This window comes from Mercenaria mercenaria, chromosome 14 (assembly GCF_021730395.1).
Source record: "Mercenaria mercenaria strain notata chromosome 14, MADL_Memer_1, whole genome shotgun sequence".
In the NCBI taxonomy this organism is placed as follows: domain Eukaryota; kingdom Metazoa; phylum Mollusca; class Bivalvia; order Venerida; family Veneridae; genus Mercenaria; species Mercenaria mercenaria.
In genome coordinates this window covers 13,114,007-13,137,020 of record NC_069374.1, presented here as the reverse complement: position 1 = coordinate 13,137,020, position 23,014 = coordinate 13,114,007, and the positions used below count along the sequence as shown (strand labels likewise).

The 23,014-nt window shown below is 35.0% G+C and overlaps 2 protein-coding genes across 2 annotated transcripts in view; one reads left to right on the top strand and one right to left on the bottom strand.

Moving 5' to 3' along the window:
* Nucleotides 1-436: 436 nt before the first annotated feature.
* LOC128548097 (protein melted-like) lies at nt 437-10,233 on the bottom strand. The gene is made up of 12 exons (XM_053522482.1): nt 10,204-10,233; nt 9,481-9,579; nt 9,168-9,266; nt 7,395-7,612; nt 6,328-6,495; nt 5,821-5,935; nt 4,654-4,771; nt 3,652-3,791; nt 3,035-3,169; nt 2,384-2,533; nt 1,867-1,971; nt 437-817 (listed from the first exon to the last, which is right to left on the bottom strand). The coding sequence occupies exons 1-12, from the start codon at nt 10,231-10,233 to the stop codon at nt 551-553; spliced, it is 1,644 nt and encodes a 547-aa protein (XP_053378457.1). The 3' UTR covers nt 437-550.
* A 3,070-nt stretch (nt 10,234-13,303) lies between these two features.
* LOC128548371 (cytosolic Fe-S cluster assembly factor narfl-like) overlaps nt 13,304-23,014 on the top strand; it is a 31,177-nt gene continuing 21,466 nt past the window's right edge. The window contains exon 1 of the mRNA XM_053522967.1: nt 13,304-13,378. Within this exon, the coding sequence (XP_053378942.1) occupies nt 13,316-13,378 (63 nt within the window). The 5' untranslated portion in view covers nt 13,304-13,315. The remainder of the gene's footprint in view (nt 13,379-23,014) is intronic.

The window sequence follows — 23,014 nt, the reverse complement described above, 5'->3', positions numbered from 1 at the left end:
TATGTCTATGTCAACACTGGGTGAATTTTAAGGTATGTAGAATGCAGGTGACTAGAATTTTAAAAGTGAAGATAAATCAGTGCATTTTTCAGATATAAATGTGTGCTGAATGTATCACTAAATCCTCCAGCTCATTTTTACATATTAGTAAACCAAAAAGTTCATTTTGTAAGAGTAAAAACCAATGTGAAAGCAAATACCTGTCACATCAATGCAATTTGATTATTTACTTCTAGACATTAAAGCAGGTTTTCACAAAGTAGGGAATTACATTAATTTTGTACTTAAAAAAATAATGTGTTGCATTGTAAAGATCATTAAACAAGCTACTGAAAAAGAAATTCTAGAAAAATGAAAAACAAATATCAATCTTATTGGTTTAAGACAAAGTTACAAAGTAACATTACCAGACTGTTTCAAGTAGGCATAGTTTAGACTGGTAGCTACTTTTTCCAAAATATTCCTCTTTTTCTATCAGCTGCTCTTTATGAAAAAAAAATGCTATTGCCTTACAGGTTTAACATTTGTTCTTTATATATAACGTGTAATGCTATAATTTAGTATCTCGGACAGCTGATCTAGGTCTCTGTAACATCATATCCTCGACAACCTGGTGCTCTTCCCCACCCTCGTCATTGGCTTTAGCGACTGCTAGATGTATACATTGTACCCATGGTTCAATATTCTGTTGACCTTTGGCCTTGAATACATAATTCTGATCAGAAGTGAAGATTTCAAATGCCTTTGGAATGTCACGTATACCCTTCCTTACAGCTTTTACACTCTGTATCTCTCTCACGGGTAATGTTTCTTTTCTCTGTAAATAATAATCAATAGATATATTTAAATTATCACCACAACAAACACATTTTCTTTTCAAATTAATGTTAGCTTTTGTTGACAAAAAATGGTAATTTGCACCAGAATTTCACTTATTTACCCATTCATCTAAATGTTCTTTACATTAATATTTTCACCAGTTCCGTGTTAGATTTTGGGAGGCATGGGAGCATAACAAGATATCGTCAGACAAAACATCAAAACAACATTTCATTGACACAACAGCACACTGACACCATGAAACATAAAACGTCAACAGATTATCAAAAATATGAAAAAACATAAACAATGTGTTCACACTTTAAGAGTAAGGGAAGTAACTCTGATTTATTAAATACCCTCTTATCACAGCATTAGTATCACTGTGTTCTTTGTTTTATATAAAGTATAGTCATTCTAGGGCAATTATTATTTTTCTATCACTGCAAATGTTACGGTAAATGCTGATCTAATTTTAATGAGATCTGATTATCAATCAGCAAATTCAGTCAGACTGTGACAATTGGTCGACACAAACAACTGTCTTTCCATATATTTTGGGGCTGATGTTCTGTCATGTCAATGAAATGTTATGTCACTGCTTTGCCATAAACCCAAGCCTTTGCCTTATGGTAAATTTTGTTCCTGCTCTGTCACTGTTATAAATGTGCTAATGATTGCAATGAAACTTTGCAGGTATGTACAAATGGCAGATACAAACATGTCAGTAAAATTTCATCGGTAAAAATTTGCTACAAACAGGGATATGGCAAATGAAACATTTAGTGTCCTAAAGCCTAACCGTGAGACTTACACCTTTAACCTGCTGTCGGCAAGTGATTTTGCCTTTGCGACCAGTGCAGACCAAGATTAGCCTGCACGTCAACGTAGGCTGATCATGGTCTGCACTGATTGCTATTCAGTCAGAATATTTTCAGTGAATACCCCTTTGAATAAAAAGTGGTACTGCCAAAAGTGAATGATGGATCTGTCCATTTCAGAGCAGGGTAAAGGTTAAACACTGACAAATATGGACCCAGAACTTACTGAATCACTCTTGTTGTAGCTTATCTGAGTTCCAGATAACGTGAAGTATCTTGTCTTCCATCGCTTCAGAAACCTCCATCTTCCTTTCTTCTCCTTCAGCTGACCCTGAACAATATTATCAATTTTAAGGTACCAAGCTTTTCTAAACTAAAATCATACTTAGCATATCTACTAAAACATGTGGAAGAATGGCCTATTAAATTAATGGGCAGAGATCAGTTCAGATGTACTTTTGATGCTATTCTTTTACGTGTTAGACAAGGCATTTTTTGACTCTTTTAAATTACAAGATATATATAAAAATTATACTAAGCTATTCAACTAATAACTTTGCTTCTTAATATCATTTCATTATAAAACATCTGTTGTGTTGGCATGGAAAAATCTCATATCTTTTCTAAAGTTATTGTTATTCCATGCTGTTTATACTTTAATTTACTTAATAGGTTCATATTTAACCTAAAATATTATTTTACTGGAACCTTTTTTTTTTCATTTACACATGGCAAATACTTACAGCTATGACGGGATTGCCGTCAGGCATCAGCTCGGACATTTTCTCGGGATGGTTACACATAAAACATGCCCAGTATTTCTTCACTGCATTGAACTCGAACACGTCAAAATATCGCACATTGTGCATTTCTTGTAACAACGCATCTTGATCCTGTAAAATGGTGAACAATTTTGTAGTAAATTCAGTGTAATTTTATCTGGAAATGTCCAAACATGGTTACCAGTTGCATAAATGAATAAATCTTGATACTGTTTGCTGCCCAAAAGTGACAAAACATGTTGAAAACGTTTAATGCAAAACCTGCAATACAAGACTTGATTGTTATTTATGATTCTTTAGACCTTTACCCTGCAAAATTTCTAAAATGGACTGGTCCATCATTCAATTTGGGCAATACCATTTATTATTCCAAGGGCTGTTCACTGAAAAGTTGCTGACTGAATAGCCAACAGTTCAGACCATGATAAGCCTGCAGACTAATCAGGCCAGCAGGATAAAGGATAAGCTATAAAAGCGATCATATTATGTGTCCAAAAAAATAAACAATTAACATCAATTCCTCAAACAGTGAAAATCAAAATATTTTCTAACCCACTGACTGAATTTTCACCCTCTATATAATAAAGTGTCCAGAATGAAAATAATCTGTACCTTAGCAACAGGGAATGATGAGGTGACAAGTGTAAGATATCCGCTATTTCCCTTCTCTGGATACAATGCATCCCAGCATGCTTTCAGACTGCTCACATTTACATCTTGTTGACTCAATGCAGACTGAGACTGTGCCTAAAACAATAACCATGTTAGTTTAAAAACAGTTTGATGTATCAAATAAGTTTTTCTAAGTTTTCTTCTATTTACATTCAAATCGAACGAAAAATTATTTGACCATGTTTTTAAGATTTTTGAATTCTAGTCATAGGCTGAAACATATTTTCAAGTGTTTCTTACCAACTTATTTCTAATAGTTTAAAAGACATTGCCATTGGTTACTTATTCTTAATCTATTCTTCTATCACCTAATTTGATACAATTTTTGCATTTTGGTCATATTATTTTCATTCTCAAAATGGCTGCAAGCGATGGCAATGTCTGCTTTGTAGAAATTCTTTAGAAATTTTATTTTATGCCACATCAGTACAATTTCAATCATAAATTTTTTTCAAACTTTTATGATGGAGGAACAATTAGTAATAAGAGGTATGTTATTTGAAGTCAAGAGACCTGCAACACTTGGTTATGAAAGAACCTGCATAAGATTTTTTTACCTGTACTGCTAGGAACATAAGATGTATCCATGTCTTGGGAAGTTTGGTGTTAAGGGTGAAGAACTGTTTTCCATACAAACAATGCTTTCCATTTATTCCACATTGGAAATTTAATCTCACATAACGTTTGTGTCGACCATCTGAAAAGAAAAGAACAGAAATAACTCGCCTCTAAATTTTGGAAATGACTTCACAGAGGCAAGCTTAAATACAGTAAAACATTGCTATGACTGGTGTGTATAGCTACAAACATGACGTTTCAGTAATGAACTATAAAGTATATAAAAGATCAATAACAAATAACATTCACAAGTTCTACATACAAAAGATTTGTTTGTTAGGTAGGTTTCAAGTCAAACTGACACTAGGTAGGTTATTTTGCAAAACTGAAGGAATAGACTAATTAGCATACCAAGCATTATTAGGGACACGGGTTGTCATCTGGGAAGAACCACAGACCCTCCACAAGCTAACTGGGTAGCTTCCTGACAAGAAAACTCTACAGCTTAAAGATGGCTTTTGAGCCCACAGCACTATGGGGCAGCCTATTCAATGTTGGCGAGCTTAAACCACTCTGCCTTCACATACAAAACACAGCTGTCAAGGCTCTACAATGGCCATGAATGTAGTTTTAGATTTTCAATGGGATCTCATTTTGTAGCTTGACTCTACCAGAAACTCCACAAAAATTAGTTCCAAGTAAATATTAATAATATCACAGTATATATGTTAATGTTGATGACATGTTAATCTAACTAAAGTGACCAAGAAAAAGCAGTAACATACATGTATTTGATATACAATCTTAAATGTCACACTTAATAGTGTCAAATAATATATGGCAGAAGCAATCTTTATTTATCTAATCACTTTGAATCGGTTGTATGTTGCACAGAATAGTTTACTCTGGCTATTTATAAGCTACCCAGGTTGTTTACTTTCATCATCATGTTTAAATCAATTTAAACACATTTCTTAAATCAAATTAAAAAACATGCATACCAACTATGCTGCATTTAGCTGGAAGTGGTATTCTGGCTGATAAACTGCTGATGAAGTTTCGTATTGTACTTAAATGCTTTTCACAGAAGTGTTGAACTCCATCTCTAACTGGTTCTGGCTGGTAAATACACAATGAAAGACAGTTAAGACAAACATTTTAAGCAATGGACAGTATACACTTGTACTTTCGCACCTCAGGCAATAGTTTTGACTACTGGCTGGCAAAGCCATTCAATAAGTGTTTTATTACATGACATCAGAGATAATTTTCACAGTTTTATTCTTTATTTATTTAAGCTTAGTAAAAATGTGTCAAGTATAGATTGGTCAAAAAGCATGGAATTATATCAGGTGTCGTGTAATAACAATGAACAGAAACTTTGTCTACATAAAGTAGAAATTATTCACTTTAGTCAGAAAGTATATGGACATACTTAATGAATGTACCTAACCCTTGCCGCCCTGCGTTGTTAAAAATCAAAGAAATAAAGAAGAGAAATTCCTCTTCTGCTTGTTTTACGCTTTATTCCATTCTGTTAAAAGTCTCAGTGGCATAGATATATCAAGGCACATTGAGGCTCATACCTCAGTGTTTTTCTGAGAATAGATATTAAAGCAAAACAAATATGAAAGCATGTATTGTTCCAAATTTAAAGGTTTTACCTTGAAAGTTCATATTTTTAACATGTCTGGCTATTTTACTGAGTTCTAGCAATCAAAAAACCTTGAAACAAAACTGACTGAAACCGTGCTGTCTGTTTATTTAGAATTTAAAGACTCATTATTATTTTTTTTACAAATAATAATAAGAGGCAAGTGATCTGAAGTCAGTAACCTTAACCGGTTGCCCATAAAGCTTTATATTTCAGAAGGCTAAAAACCTACATACTGTGACCTGAAATGCCGTGTGGCAGCTGTAAAAGGTCTCCCCATTTTTAGATTTAGTGTTGATATATTTTCTGGTCCTTTGGGATCATGCAGTCCATTCACTTTTACTATGATAGAACACGGCTTAAGCTTGTGCTAGAAGCAGTTTCATTACAGGTACCTCCAATAAATGGACTTGATCAAAAATAGTCTGTTATTAATTTCCCGGCTGCATTCTATACTTCCAAAGAATATTTTTAAAGATTTTATTTAAAAATACTATAGCAATATAATACGTACTGGCAATCCAGGATTACTGCTCAGTGTGAGAGCACTGTTTAATGAAGCTCGGTCCAGTGTTGAGGCCGGACTTACAGGACGATCATTCAATGTTCGGACATTTGATGAACTGTTCCTAAATATAGAAAATTACATGAATTTACTGGTGTCATTACAGCTAATCAAGAATTAATTAATTCAAAAACTTTCCAAATCACAATGAATTTTGAAGGTACATGTATTTGTTCCATATCTAAAGTGCTTGTTTTTGAAAGGACGGACATATTCTTCAAACTGAGGTTCTTATAATCTTAACATCATTATGAGCATTTTCAAATAATTCAATCCTCTCAATTCTTATCTGATGAAAATTAAGTAGCTTTGATCATAAATTTTTGTAATATTGAAAACTGAAATCAACATCTGAACTATCAAACTGCAAATGTTTTGTAATCCATATAAAACATGGAATACCTGCCCCAGTGTTATATTCACAAGACAAAGGATAAGGTTCATTTCAATATTTACCTTGAAGCTTTTGATAGACTTTGTTGACTGGATCTCGCACTGTTAGGCTGTTGTTGTTGTTGTCTTACACCTACTACGTTGCTAGGATATGCTGGGTTGCCAACAGTGATAATTGTGACAGTTCCTTCAGTCTGGCTTGACACAGATCTCATTTCCTTCTGTCCACAACTGTAAGGTAACCAATTTACATGTTAAACAGAAAACGGTGATGCTAACAAATTATGAGTTTAGAAAAGCCAGGCCTGAGACTAGCCAAAAGCAGTGTTCTAAACCATAAAACCCATTTTTTTAATATTTACATAGGGAAATTCTGGCAGTCAAAATCTGAAATAAGGACTTAAAAATTCCTGGCCTGAAGGCTTTTTATGGTTTCATTCCTAGGCCAGGGTCAAGTTATAAAACTGAGTTTGGTCATGGATACTCTGATATCTGACTGGTTGTTTCTGAACTCATTCTTGAAATTGACCAATGGCAAGGCTGCATTTTGAGACTGTCATTCTAACTCTGTACTATAACACTGAAGTCTGGATTCAGACTGAAATATTCTTCTTCAGTGCTTTGTGTGTTGTGTAGTGCCTGTAAAAACTCTTCCAGCAAATACAGATTTTATCAGTACACACTTTTATTTATTTACAAATAAAATCATGTTTATCATTGATATTTTCTCAACCTTTTGTTCTGTAGCAGTAACACTACTTGCATGTACATTGGGTTTGTTATTGCTAGGTACTTGTCACTTGTTGAAACTGGTTCCATTCCTGGCTCTAGATGAAATTATCCCAAAAAACCTTCAAATATTCAACAAAGAGCAGCTGTCTGATTGCAAGTATATTCAGATATTCAGATTTTCAGATTGAATAAATCAATTCACTGCACTTCTCACCTTGATTAAGTTTAAAATATAAATGAGCTAAATGTACCGAATTTATAACAGAAATCAATGTAAGCTGTTGAACCACCTAATTTAGCGGGCATAACATTCAGTCAGTCTATTACGCCTGGACATGAATTTGTGAAATGCTGATTTTGGACATAAAACGCATACATTTATAACCTACACAACTTACTATTTTTTATGATCATCCTTCAGCTGATGAACAAGAATTCTGACTGCACTTGACCCACATTGCGATAGTTTACTAATTTCCATGATATTGTCCGCTAACAGATTATGATGTAGTAATCCAACAGCTTTAATTTCTTGCAGAATCACAACAAGCGCTGATTGGTCAGTTAGAGTTGATAATAATGATACCAAATAGTTCATGGTTTTCACAGCGTGCACCTTGAAGAACAAAATTAGTCAAGTTAGAGTAATAAACTAGATCTGTAAGATAAGCAGACGTTTGCCACTTCCATGAAAATCCGACATTTAACACTTTAAAATCTTAACTAAATCTAGATCTTCCGTGGTACTTTCATACCAACGATAAAAAAATGATACTAACGTGGCAACACCCTCAAAGTTATAAGTGCATGCTCAGAGAGTTACAAACAGGCAAGACTACAGTCCATGCCCACAACTAGCTTTTGCACCAGGAAAAAGAGAAGACAATGTAAGTTAAAATCCAACAATCAAACCTTGGTTAAAAAAGTAAATGGTCACTGGGATTTTCTAATTTTCCCCTTGTTTACACACTGCAAAAAGATTCTCTTGATCCTCTGAAGAAAAGTCTGTAATACATTGTAGTCATAAAAATTAACTATGCAGGAATAACAAATCAAGAAGACCTCAATCTTTTGTTTTGTTCTGGTATTACCCATTTTCAAAATATTTCGGTTTTCATAGCAGACCAGAATTCCTTAATCAAGTGTTCCTGCATTCTGTGCATGTAACAGTGGGCAATTACCTGAAACAAGTGTTTGCTGCATTCTGATCAGTACTTAAAATTCGAAGTATCAACACACAGCAAGCTAATATTCAGCATGAAACATAGGCATAATGTGACCTTACCTGCTGTAAGCACTTACTGTTGTTGTCGCATAGCCCTATACATATGGTTTGCGTATTCTGTATTCAGTGGATAAATCGTCTGCTGCATTTCTGGCATTTCTTCTAGGAATGTTGGGGCGTCTTACAAAATATTGAAAGGTGACGTTTCATTATCGGCAAGCATTTGTGACTCCTTCTCACAAGCATGGTATTTTAAGATAATGGAACTTGTCTAACTCTCTGAGACATCAAGCCCAAACGAAACACAACAATTGATATGCTGAACAAAAAAAAATACATCGTTAACCATTGGTTTTTCAATTTATCAGTTTCTAACATTAGATTTACCACTCCTGTACTGTTCAAACTAATTGTTGTAGACATTTTCCTTATTATTAACAACAAACAAGAAAATTGCATTAATATCTTTACAAAACACTGAGGGATGGAAATGCACACCCTCTCACACTTGCACCAGCGTAAGCAGATCTGTATTACCAGTATTAATAGACTCTATATCCTCAAGGACCCAAAAAATATAAAATCTGATTTCACTTTTACTCATAAGACATTCATTCATTATGGGATTGTACCTATAGTAGCTATCAATCATAAAGCAGAAAACGTACAAATCCGTTAAGCCTGCTGGAATACGGCACGTGAGAACACAGCTTCCAGATTAAAATGTCTTTACATTATACAAAAAATTCGCCATCTTGGATAATTTGTTTTGAGTTCAACAATATTTTTCAACAAAACCATAATTCTTATTAACTTCGGGGCATAAAGACCTTATTCGGTTTTCTCTGAACCGTGCAAAATCTTTCTCCAAAAGTAACTGCTATTCTCCCAATCGACCTGACAGGTCAAATGATTTCAGACCCCACCTTCTTCTTTAAGAAAAGACCTCTTTTCTTCCACAGATCTTCGCAACACTCATGGCTGGACTCACAACAATCCAAAATACATAGATTTCACTCTCCCTACTAGCTTGAAGTGAGAACACCTGGATAACATGAAATTCTGCCCTTTCAATTTCTAACTGAACACTTAGAATCTTTTCTTTTGAAGTTCTGTCCAGTAAAAATTTATTTTGATTTAAAATTTACTAAGAAGCTATCTTACAGGCCCTGTTCATGTCAACCATTCCATTTTCTATTCTACCACCCTCTTCACTTTAGATGACCAATGTTGTCCTCTTTGATGGAAAACATACATACACTACACCCTGTGCCTGCAACCACATTTCCTCTTGTCATCATAGCCTCTTTCACTCTTTTTCCTCCTTTTTTCTTTCTGACCCCTTCAGTTTTATTTAGCTGTATGTATAACAAGGAAATCATTGAGTAAGTAACATTAATATTAGCAAATGTAAAGTTTTCATCCTTTAAAAGTACTCTTGCCTAAAAAGAAACTTCCATCAAAGGGAGGAGATCGCTTATACCACAGACATGTGTTTAGTTTTAAACATTTGTCCTAGAAGTTATTTTTACAATGCAAAACTTAAAATCCCAATTCAAATTTTAAAAAATTCATTAGTCCCACTTCAGATCAAATCAACTTTTAGAGGTTAAGTACGAAATGTGTCTATGTGACACAGGATGCCCCCCCACTGTATAATGACAAGGACACAGTTCACTTTTAAAGACCAATTTCTTACTAAGTGCGGGCGCAACTCTGTACTTGACTAATAACACAACATTACATGACCCCACTTATAACTAAGTCAGGGGCCATAACTCCTAACACAATAATGATCCGGATGCGGAACCCCATCCTAAATCTAACTAGATTCGGTAACCATGCAACCCTATTTTTGGACTGTTTTCCACCCACTCTTGCCATATGAAACTGTAAGTGCGCTTGATGACTGCTTAAATTCTGTACTACAATTACAACAACTTATGTCTCCACAACTAACCATCGTCACCAATCACACTCACAAAGGGTTTGGAAAATTTGTATGAAGCCATTTTTTATCCGTGGCAGAAGCCCTGATTCCTGTAAAAGTTTTGTGACTCTAATCAAATACCTTGGAGCTAGGAGGCGCGACTACAACTTCCCTAAGGACAGACGAAGGACAGATGGCATGGGCATAACTATGCAACCCCCACCCGACGTGGAGGGATAAAAAATGTCCTACTTTACTTTTTTAAGTAGTTGTTTTCTCACGGTTATACTGCCTAGCATAACATGAACAAAATCCTGAAATACAAATCTACACTCTGTAGATCATTTTATCGGTACATCCATGCTGTTTTCAGAGATTTTCATAAATCCTGCCATATGCTTTGGCCCTTAACATCATAAGAAAATGACTAATAAAAATAAATTTACAAAACCTCTACTTAGGTTCTATGTCTATTGTGTATAGAAATTACCTTACATTCTGGAACTTGACGTATATATCTAAGATGAATTGGCTGCGAGCAATTTCATCCTTTTTGTATCCTAAGCAACACTCTTTTTTTTTCCAGAACTGTTTAACCATGTTCTTCTTCCTAACAAAGATACTAACAATATCTAATCAAGGCAAGAAATTTGCTTCCCGAAAAAGAATAGAGTGGAACCCGCTGCCCCCCGCCCCCCCCCACCACCCCCACAAAAAACAACAGCGTTCTCCATAGGATGACACATGCCCCCGAGGGCAGTTGGGGGGGGGGGGGGGGGGGGTTTTTTTTTTATTTTTTTTTTTTTTTTTTTTTTTTATTTTTTTTTTTTTTCTTTAATGAATAGTTTTATGGCGCGTAGTTAGAGTTTATGGTCGACCTTTGACCTCCGGAGCTGGTTCCTTCGCGTGACACGTCGTCTTACTGTGTAACCATTCACGCGTATTTATTTTAAAATCCAATGCTACTACAAAGCTCATGGACCGGACACGCCCATCAAGTCACTATCAGAAAAATGACCTTAATAACGTCAAGTTGACCTGACCTTTGAGCTAACTACCTGTTTCTTTGCGCGCGCACATGTCGTCTTACTGTGGTACACATGTCATGCAAGTTATTTGAAAATCCATCCATCGATGAACAAAGATATGGCTGGACAACGCCCCTCAATGCACTATCCTTAATGTCTGTGTGACGCTTGACCTTTGAGCTCAGACCTGGGTCTTGCGCGCGACACGTCATCTTACTGTGGTACCTTCATGCCAGTTTATTTGAAAATCGCATCCTCGATACAAAGATATGGACCGGACACGCCCATCAATGCACTATCCCTTAATGTCGAGTGTGACCGATGACTTCGAGCTACGGACCTGGCTTGCGCGCGACACGTCGTCTTACGACAAAAAAAACTGGTTGTACACATTCATGCCAAATTTATTCGAAATCCCTCCATCGATGGACAAGAATATGGACCGACCACCATCATGCAGTAATCCTTTAATTGGTCTACGTGTGACTTACCTTTGAGCTACGGACCTGGTCTTGGCGCGCGACACTCGTTTAATGTGGTACACATTCATTCCAAGTTATTTGAAATCCATCCCATCGCTGAAAACGATATGGACCCGGACTCGGGTCATAAAATAACCTACGTTCCTTTCAATTTAAAAGGCTGCCAATTACCAAAAATAGTAGTAATACCTGTATAGCTTAGATTTTTTAACACGGGTACGGTCTCGTTTCAAAGTCTATAATTAATCATTTAAACCTGTGTTGAAAGATATCGGTAAGTTTGCTACTATCACAAAGAGGTAAGGGCGGTATCTGCTGCTTTTCATATGTTTCCTTCTTTTTCCCGAGCGAATGGCGATCGGTCCATTCACACTTCCCGAACTTAGTGAACCATTATACGATGTTACTCCATCAAACTCGAGCGGTAGTGTGTGACTAGATTTCTCTTCCCAATACCCGCTCCCTTGGCAACTATTTGATCTAAACAAAAAAAAAAACAACAGGAATAATGGATTAGTATTTTCATGCATTGAACTTACATGACAGTTTTTGGGACACATTGATAAGGGCCAGTTGTTTATTATTGCGTGAATTCTCTTCGCCGCCCCATCAAATAAGATAAAAACTGGCGTGCGCTTTGTGAACGTCATCCCCCACAGGTTTTTCTAGCTAACCTTGGGAATCAATAGCCTATACCACCCCCATTGGATTTTTGACGCATAAATGTTCCAAATTGGGAATAATTTCGTCCATAAGGAATATAGTAAGGATGTGTTTAAAGCACTTTCTCATAATACACTTATTTCACATTGTACAACCTCTTTAACAGACTTCTTCCATTACAAATTGTCAATAATTTGGTCAATTTTGTGCATTTTGATGAAATATGTTTCCAGAATGTAGATTGTGCATTTTTGCCTCATTTTGGGAAAAATACATACTTGTTGGCATTGGGAATATAGCCGAATACGCTATAAAACACCCATAAAAAAAACCCTGCCCCACGACATAAATTCTTACTTTTACTGTTTTAGCGTGCCAGCCGCTCGTGACGGTAATTGTCTCTGGAAATCTTACATTTCTCATTGTTTTTTAAAGGTGTCTGAATTATTAAGCCCATTCGGTTTAGGCACGACTTGACCATATCGTACGCATATCTTGACTTTATTCGCCAGTTTTTGTCAAGGTCAGGTAACTGTACTCCAAAAAGAGATATAAAGAAAACATTTTTTTTTTTTTCGTTTGTGGGGCTCAGCGGGGAGAACAATCACACTTTGGGACTGCCAGCCAGTGTTTCAATTTTACGTTTCTATTGCTCGGGACCATTACCTGGCACTTTGAATTTTTGCATTTGCAACCTGCTGAACTTTGAAAGTGGCTTAAGTCGAACTGTTCATGAATTTTTCACCTTTTTCTTCTCGCGCTTTTCCTACAGTCTTGGACCCCGTAAATAACCAGTTTTCCAATAACCAGATCAGCATGACATCAGGCTCTTGTTTGCCGCCTGTTGGAAAAGGGAGGTAATTATTGCCAGGGGGACATAAATGTTAACCGTTCCATGATAATTAATGATGAATTTATTAGCGCCGCCTTTCCACATCCACCCGTAAAACTGGATGTCGTCCTAGACTTTACCTAGGATTTAACGTACAGGATGGCAGGTTTTAGTGGAGCCCTTCAATTAACAGATTTAAATGATTTCATAACACCGTCACAGGTTTGTATCCATTAGTTAACTAAAGAACCAAAAAGTCTTCTACATTTACAGCTTTTTTTCCAGAACTTTCGTGGAAGCAATGGTCGATAGGGCTTTAGACGCTTTCCTACAGAGGTGAAGGCCCCGGGTTCGATTCCTGGCTACTCCCATTGCGGTGTGTCGTTGGGCAAGGCACTTTATTTAAATCACGATTGCCTCAGTTGACCAATCTGTAAATAGGTACCAGCAAATTGCTGGGGGTAAGTGGTTTTAACTCTTCTTAAATAGGGTCGCCCAAGCAGTCAGGGGTGTAACTGTTTCAAGTTACCACAGTTTATAACCCAGTTGAGTTATTATCTTATCTTCCGAAGACGTCAAACCCCTTGTGGGAACGTAGACGTTTTGCGCGTCAAAATCATAAAGAGAAAGAATATAGTGATAAAAATTTAGAGTGGAAGAAACTAAAAAAAACTTTGGTGATATTTAAAACTTGAGTTTGCAGGATAACTAGGGCGAGACGTGTTCAAGGCTGCAAACTGCGGCACTGAACTGCTCTAGGGTAGGGAGGTGGGCGACACTTGGGGGAAGTTGGTACACAGTTCTCGGAAAATAAAAAACTTCTAATAGTCAGTGGTTGCAGTAATTAACCTATAACTTAGGGAATGGCCATAGCGGACACATCGGGTCATTGGGGTAAGGTAGTCTATGATTGGGATAGCAACCAGATCATGATGAATCTTATAGAAGAGTGATAACCTAGAATCTTTACGCCTTAAATCCAGTCGACGAAGGTTTAGGGAGTGTAGCATATCTGTTACACTAGAAGTAATTGCTATTTTTTTAAGATATTTAAGGTTAACAACGCGAGTGCAATGCTACACATGCAGCCTCTGTGTCAGTATGTGCATGATCACTCTTACAAAACATTTAAAGGCTTGCCTAAATACAAGACTGACACAATAAATTGCTTCGAAATTTACAGTACAAGTCTCTTTAGATGAAATGTTTCAGTTTAATCAGTTATCCACAGAAATTTCAGATTGCCAAATTAAAGTGATAAAAGCAGGACCACGTTCACTAACTGGAATAGATAACTGAAACGTTATTCTGTGTATTTCGAAGTAATTTATGAAGTCAGTCTAGTACCGGTATTTAGGGAAGCCTTTAAATGTTCCGAAAGGGCTATGATGCATATAGAGGCTGCAAGTATATAAACTCAGATTTTCACAGGTTTTACAGGTATGCCGAGTAACTTCCCAAAGCGTTATGCTCAGATAGTTGACCTTGTCAATGTATATGATAATGTGATTGGATTTTTGGTCATAAATTTATTTTTTTCATTTGACTAACGTATAAACAGTACATTTTTGTGAAAAAAGGGATTTTTGAAAAAAAACACCACTAGACCAGTGTCTTTGGGTTCTTTGCAAGCTTTATCCTTGAACTGTTTCACTCAACCTTCTTCCTGTATATTCTATTTATGTCTGTTGGATGTAGAAATAATGATAGTTCTATTATCTTTCAATTTTTGTAAAGTTAATATAGGATTCAATTTCTCCCCAAAACTAATCAGTTTGTACACCATAGTTCTGGCTACCATATAGTCCACGACCATTTGTAATCCCGCTCGAAAGTAGTTGAGAAATATAGCCACATATACCAAATTATTCCTTGGTCTAAGACTTAAACAGTATGTATGTATCTCTTCTGGGGACCGCGACTGGATCCGGAAATGACGTCATCAATATGGCGGCCGATTATGGAAATAATACTGCTGAATAATTTCTTAAAAAATCAGTAAAATTGCTTGTGATATCGACTATCATGTCATTAAACAAGCCAATGGGACATTTCAAATATCTATATTTACACTTTCTCAGGAAACAATATATTCAATTTATTTTAACTGTTTAATTTGTACCCCACCCACTTAATTTACAATGCATTTTTACACGTCGCTTCTACCTCTTGATATTAACTATTTTCAACTATTCTTATGGTGTTGAATTTGAAATAAGTTAATTTCGAAAGTTACAATAAATATAACATACAATAAGAGAATATATGTTACCAATATCTGCTTTTAATAAGTACCTAGAAGAAAAGGAATTTGAAATGCAGTTAAAAATGACGGCACAAATAGTTGTCTATGCTCTTATTATAAGATTATATGCAAATTACATGCATTGTTTGCAAGTTCATTTTGATTAGATTTAAGCATGATCAAGACGATTATGCCAGTAGAAGTTTAACAGATCTTTTTTAATTAATGCAAGTGTTAAATTCATGATAGTCTTCTTAATTATTCTGATTTACCAGTTAATTATATTCATTAAGGCTTGACATCAACACTGAAAGTGTTCTACTTAATTCGACTTCAGCCCCGCGATAACAAAGCTATCTACAAACAGTATTATTCATTACTCCTGCATTAAAACGTTCTGAGTTTAATATGGGCTTTCCGCAAGTACGTTCAGCTAATTGCAGCAGGAAGGGCATCAGGGGCATGGGGTAATCATTTCATTGTCTTTTTTTCATCATTCCTTCTCTGCAACTGAAAGTATTTATCAAAAGATCCGATATGTGATATACTCTGCAAAGCCTTTTTAAACCGTAACACTGCAGCAATGCATGTATAGTTTAGAACATGATAAATACATGAACAAAGTAAAGCATATACATGTAGACAGAAAGCTCAAAACGTAAAATAAAGGAAAAGAACGAAGTGCGGCAACGCCTTGGAACGGTCAGTTGTAAAATGGCAACAATGTTCACACTCTATATCCCCATCATTTTCCAATGTGATAGAACAGTATACATAAAAGTAAAATAAAGGAAAAGAACGAAGTGCGGCAACGCCTTGGAACGGTCAGTTGTAAAACAACGCTGGTGTGCTTAAAACAGAACATTGGCAACACTGTTCACACTCTGTATCCCCATCATTTTCCAATGTGATAGAACAGTACACATAAAAGTAAGCCGTCGACTGCTGAATGTCTTATTTATGAAAGGGAAACTAAAGGCACGTTATGTGAAAAACAATAATGATTGGGTAAATATCTATATGAAAAACCTCTGGTCCTTTAGTTTTATGGAGTTCATCTAATATTATCACAATAAAATTTTACTTAAACTGGTGCTAAATGGCGTGGGGTTATTTCACCTTTCTTAATCTCTCATGAGCAAACTTAGTCAACCGAGTCTTCTATCATTTTGATTAGATGAGTTCTATACTTTCAAGGGATCTTCTTGAAGCTTTTAACAAACCATTTGCCCATGTTCTCCATGCCGTTGCAGAAAGCAGAACAACAGCAGAATATTATTAAGGAACCGACGAATCAGGAAAGAAAAAACATATCAAAGCAGCTCAGTATTAGGGGGCTTTAAGAACTATCATGGCGTCGTCCACATCTTTCGTTAGACACGGTCAAATAGGAAAATCTAGCGTCCAGCTGACAAAGGACTGAACACCAAAAATGCAATATATCTCTTAAATTTGATAAATAACTATTGTTTTGATACACTTAGTAACAGTAGTGTTTTTAATTGCTATTAAACGCAAAAAAAAAACACACACAAACTGAATTACGATACTGATATTAAGCGGAATATTCTCGCAGTTGATAATAGCGGTATTTCTGCAAAAGGACATATTGATAACGTTCATTGAATTCTTGAAAGATGCTCTAGCAAAGATATGGCGATTACATAAAGGTAAAGGAAAAGGTATTTATTAAACGTCACATATAACCGACAAACAACATGACCTACAGCTATTGTGAGACAAACCACGCATCTAGTAACAGATACCTACCTGGTCCGATATATTTCAAAAAAGTGTATGGGGAACACCCCACATCCATCTAAATAGAACAAAAGCTTGGGTAAATCAGTGTACTTAAATCAATTTCAAATATAGAGATACATGCATGTCAGCCCCAAGCAATGCAGTATTGTAGTCTACATTTAATAACTGTACCTCCCTGGCATAGAAATGAGCAACAATTGATTGTCCGTATTTGAAAACATCATCAAGAATGCGTTGAATTATTTGAATTATTGTTGATATAGTAATCACAGCTGACTGTGTATAACGTTTTCTAAATCATACGAAAAATATCTGCGACAAGCTAGGCAGAAATAGTTCTCACGGATTACTTATTACATCTCAAAAAATGCATTCCCTAACCGGACATCAAGGTTGTTCAATAAGGAGAGGGTTTGACAAACTGCTTCACATGGTCACATGAACAAATAGGAATATAAAAAAAGAGAAAAGGCTTAACTGAAATTAAATGCATTAAAATAATTTAAGCATTTCCTTTGTCATTCATTAGGTAAATAGGTATAAAGAGAAAAGAAATCATATGAAACAATTAACATCACACCTTGTAATTGTTGGATTTTATTTTTTCTAGGATTTCTTTTTTTAGAGTTTGTCGCAATATCGTTTCACGCGGGGTAAAATATCAGTTAGACATGAAGTTATACGTTAAAAAAGTTAGTATTGGTACAAGTAAAAGGGTTAAATTATCTATGAAACGAGCTTAATGTGATTGTATATGCAATTAAGGAATCCATCATAATCTTGCTGATCATCTATGCGAACTTTGAAAATACAAACTTCAGGGATGTGATTAGTGGCCAAATCCTGTTCATTAGAAGGACTCAGGGTGTAGGTTTAAGTACTATACATTTCCTTATGTAAAATGTAAATATACTGTAGGCGTTAAACGACGATGACATCATAGACCACCTAGTATGCTGGACTAAAACGTACATAGAGAAATCTTCTGATGATTCCTTTCTTAGATTTCTTTAACTCAGGTTTATGGGGAAGTATGTATTATTTGGATTTATCAATTTTAATAGGAGAATCTCCACTTTAAAGCTGTTATATCATTAGAAAACAACATTCTTAAGATTGCATTATGTAACAGATTTTTTTCTATTGATTTTGCGTTTTGACCACATTGTCGGGGCGTTAAGCCGATCTGACACACTCATACAGATAACAAGGGTATAAAGATATATATATAATTATGTTATTTGACTATGGAAGTGATAGAGTATTAAACTATTTCTATTTTTAATCGAGCATACTGTGCCATTTAACAGAAATTTGCTCACTTAATATCGTTATTTAGCCATTTTCGTCATTTTCTGATATTTATGGATATTTTTCATTTTAAGCATAATTAATTCCATCTTATTTTTCATAAAAGTGTCTTATCTGCTAGAATAAACATTACCTTCACTAAATATATCAGTTTTACAATCATAACATAGTTTTCAAAGACGTTATCACCTGTAATTATTCAGCAGTTGTACATTTTCTGCCTTTCTAATTTTCTTTTTAGCCGCCATATTTATGACGTCATAACTTTTTCCAGTCGCGTGTCTGGAAAGAGATACATGGGAAATTACGATAACTTACTTCAATCTACAATGTGGTATGGGTCTCTATATTTCTCAATATTTTTCTCACGGCAGCCCATATTCCCACAAATCGACGTGTACTAATAACTTAACTGACACTATTTTCATTTTGTGATGGTCACATGCATTAAGTTATGGCAAATCCCAATTTGGATACCCAACCAGTGTCAAACCGCAACATCTGTGCACTGACTCTTGTGAAAAACTGATGACGTCACACTAAGTTCGTAGCACTTAGTTATTTTTAGCTTGACTTTTCGAAGAAAAAGTAAAACTATTGCACTTGCCCAGGCTTCGGCGTTGGTTGAAGTTTTTGATAAAGTCAAATATCTCTGTTACTATCAAAGCTATTGACTTGAAACTTCAAATATTTATTTACTATCAAAGTCTACACCAGGAGAAACAATCCCCATAACTCTGATTTGAATTTTGACAGAAATATGCCCCTTTTTAACTTAGAATTTTTTGGTTAAAGTTTTGGATAAAGTCAAATATCTCTGTTACTATCAATGCTATTGACTTGAAACTTAAAATACTTATTTACCATTAAAGTCTACACCAGAAGAAACAATGCCCATAACTCTGATTTGAATTTTGACAGAATTATGCCCCTTTTTAACTTAGAATATTTTTTAAAAAAAATTGATAAAGTCAAATATCACTGTTACTATTAAAGCTTTTTACTTGAAACTCAAAGTAGTTACATACAATCAAAGTCTGCACCAAGAGACACAATTCCCATAACTCTGGTTTGAATTTTGACAGAATTATGCCACTTTTTAACTTAGAATTTTTGGTTAAAGTTTTTGATGAAGTCAGATATCTCTGTTACTATCAAAGCTTTTGACTTGAAACTTAAAATACTTATTTACCATCAAAGTCTACACCAGGAGAAACAATATCCATAACTCTGATTTGAATTTTGACAGAATTATGCCCCTTTTTAACTTAGAATTTTTTGTCAAAAGTCAAATATCTCTGTTACTGTTAAAGCTTTTGACTTCAAACTCAAAATAGTTATTTACTATCAAAGTCTACAGCAGGAGACACAATACCCATAACTCTGATCTGAATTTTGACAGAGTTATGTCCCTTTTTAGCTTAGAATTTTTTTTACCGGCAAAGCTCTAATTCAGAGTCAAGCACTGAGAAAAGTTGAGCGCGCTGTCTTACGGACAGCTCTTGTTTAATATCAAGATTGCCCGCCCGCTTAGCAGAATAGGAAGAGCACAGATATACGGATCACAGGGTGTGAGTTCCATCCACAGGCACAGCGTATGTTCAAAACAACCAGATATCAAGATATCTATTGTATATTTATGAATTTAAATGAATTATAGATAATTATATCCATTTTCAACAAAACTTTCTCAAAAAATGTAGTAGGGAAACAACACGTCAAAACCATGGCAACATTAAATTGCTTTTATTAACCTACCTGTTTCAGTCAGTTAGACCTTCATCGTTTTCAACAAAGTTCATGAAAAAACACACCTTAAAAGGTTTTAATTACACAAAAGTTTAATGAATAACAATTGTATACCACCTATTTGTTTTCAAAATGAAGAATACCTTGATCACGTTACAGCTGCAATGGTGTGCAAAATATTGCATACAGCAGAAACCATTTGAAACTTGTGTGTATTTTATAACTCAACTTCAGGTTGTGTTACATGGTTAAGTTTATATCAGATCAAAAGAAAAATGGATTAAATATATTTTAAAGTATAAGGTGAGTCCATGGCATTTCATTTAATGAAATTATAATGTGGCTGATTTCTGGCACAAATCTGGCTAGGTTTCAATACAAGGTTCATTTCAGCACAGAGATCCCTTACGGCATAATTATAAACATCTCTGAAGCTGAATTTCTTTAGCTTTGACACCACTGTAATCATATTTTGAACATTCAGCTAGTTTTGCATACCATTATATTTGTGCCACATTAAAGAATTCTTACAGTACATAAATTATGATCAGTGTGTTTAGGAAATCTTGGTCAGATTTGAAACTGGGTCAATAACTAGGGCAGGGATTTGTTTCACTCAGTATTTTGGTAATGGGGAATAAAAATTTTAATGTGAATTATGCATGGTATGAAAGAACTTTTCTGAGGGGAAGCATATAAATGGCACTACTTTAGAAGGATTTTTAAAAAGACCATCAGGGCACTGGATCAAATAGAAACCCTATTTTAACACTCCAGAGGTTACATTTTGGATTTTTTACCTGATCTACATGAAACATGATCAGAAGTTTTGTCTTATGGAATTTAAATCAAGTTTATAACTGGGTCATCAGGGGTCAAAAATGAGGCCACAAAGTCATGTCTTAGAAAGCCTTTGTTTATACTCTCCTGAAGCAAAATTTTATATCATAAATGAGTTATTCTGCACGAAACAAGGCCAGCAATTACTGTCTAAACTAATTCTAGGTAAAGTTCACAAAAAGGGTTATCTGGTGTCAAAGTTAGTTCAGGTGAGTGAAGCCAGTGCCTTCATGGTCCTCTTGTGGTACATTATTAACTCTTGTGGTACCCATTATCAGGGTTTTATACTTAATGGAAAATTTTTTATGCAGTTTTTGGGAAATTTGAAATTTCTTTAAGAGGAAGACATAGCTATGGTAAATCACTAGGAGAATTATATTCATTTTTAAATTCTTGTGAATTTATGATATACATTCAAAGACTAATAAATACAGTAATTAGATCCCAATTTGTACATCAGATAAGATCAAAGCTTATATAATAAATTAGCTTGCGTTGGTAACATTAATTATTACAATTCAGATGATGTTAAACTGACATAAATTTGACAGTGTTAATATGATAAGGTTAACTAACTTGAAGGAAATGCCTCAGGGACCTATGTTAACTGTCTCTGTTACCGAGTCATAGTAAGTCAACATATGAAATAAACATAAGAATTTTTTTAATAAACAGTAAAATAATGAATTAAAATTATTGGCACCATTTATCTTGAAAATTGTGCGGAGTGCTTTTTTGCCAGTTTAAAGTCAGTGACACAATTTTTTGTACGAGACATTTGGATTACGGAGCCAGACATGTATATATAAAGAGGAAGGGACATATAATTTATTATATACCCATGTCAAATGATCAAGTAGCTTCAGTTTCTATAGGATAAAAGATATTTGTAATACAATGAAAAACTGATAGCCATGAAGTATGAAATTTCATTAAATGTATAGTTATGTTGCATCAAAAGTGATTGATTAAATTGGATTTAAAAGATACGCTGGGAAAAATTACAAATGTAGTCTGAACAGGCTGTTAATTCTTTTGTTAAACTCAACATTATATAACTATTTATCAAATTTAATAATAGAATTCCTATATCTTCTTGAAATGATGCAACTACTGGTTATGTTAAAATTTTTACTTTTGACTTTGATAGCAGCTAGGACTGTTCTTGGGTTAGGTCATGAATTTGATCTAACATTTGTATCTAAATTTGGAGATGTAGAAATTGGGCAAGTAGGTGGACTTGCTGTAAATAAAGAAGGAGATGTGCACATCTTTCATCGAGGGGAAAATATCTGGAATTCTTTCTCCTTTGATTCTGAACATGTTTATACTTTGCAATATTTTCCGATAGAAGTGGATGCTGTTGCTATTGTGTTTAAAAATGGAACGCTTAAGCGATCATTCGGGAATAATACATATTATCTACCCCATGGATTGACGCTTGATTTTGATGGTAACATGTGGTTGACTGACGTTGCGCTTCATCAAGTATTTAGGATACCGAAAGATGGCAATACTCCTGATCTTACATTAGGTTACCGATTCGAACCAGGATCTGATCTCGACCATTTCTGTAAGCCGACTGATGTTGCTGTTCTATCTACAGGCGAGTTTTTTGTTGCCGATGGATACTGTAACAGTCGAATAATGAAATTTGATAGGTATGGGTATTTTATTAAACAGTGGGGAACAAAAAGTGTCTACAAGAACTCTGATGGGTTTCCTCTGCTAGGTACTTTTAATTTTCCTCATGGTTTAACTTTAGCAGAGGATAAGCATAAAGTTTGTGTTGCTGATCGAGAAAATGGAAGAATTCAGTGCTTTGACTTGGAAGGAAACTTTTTAAATCAGATGCACCCAAAAGAGTTTGGGCGAGCAGTATATGCAGTCCAGTACAGTTCAAGCCATAATGGTGTTCTTTTTGCTGTAAATGGGCCGCGCTATGATTC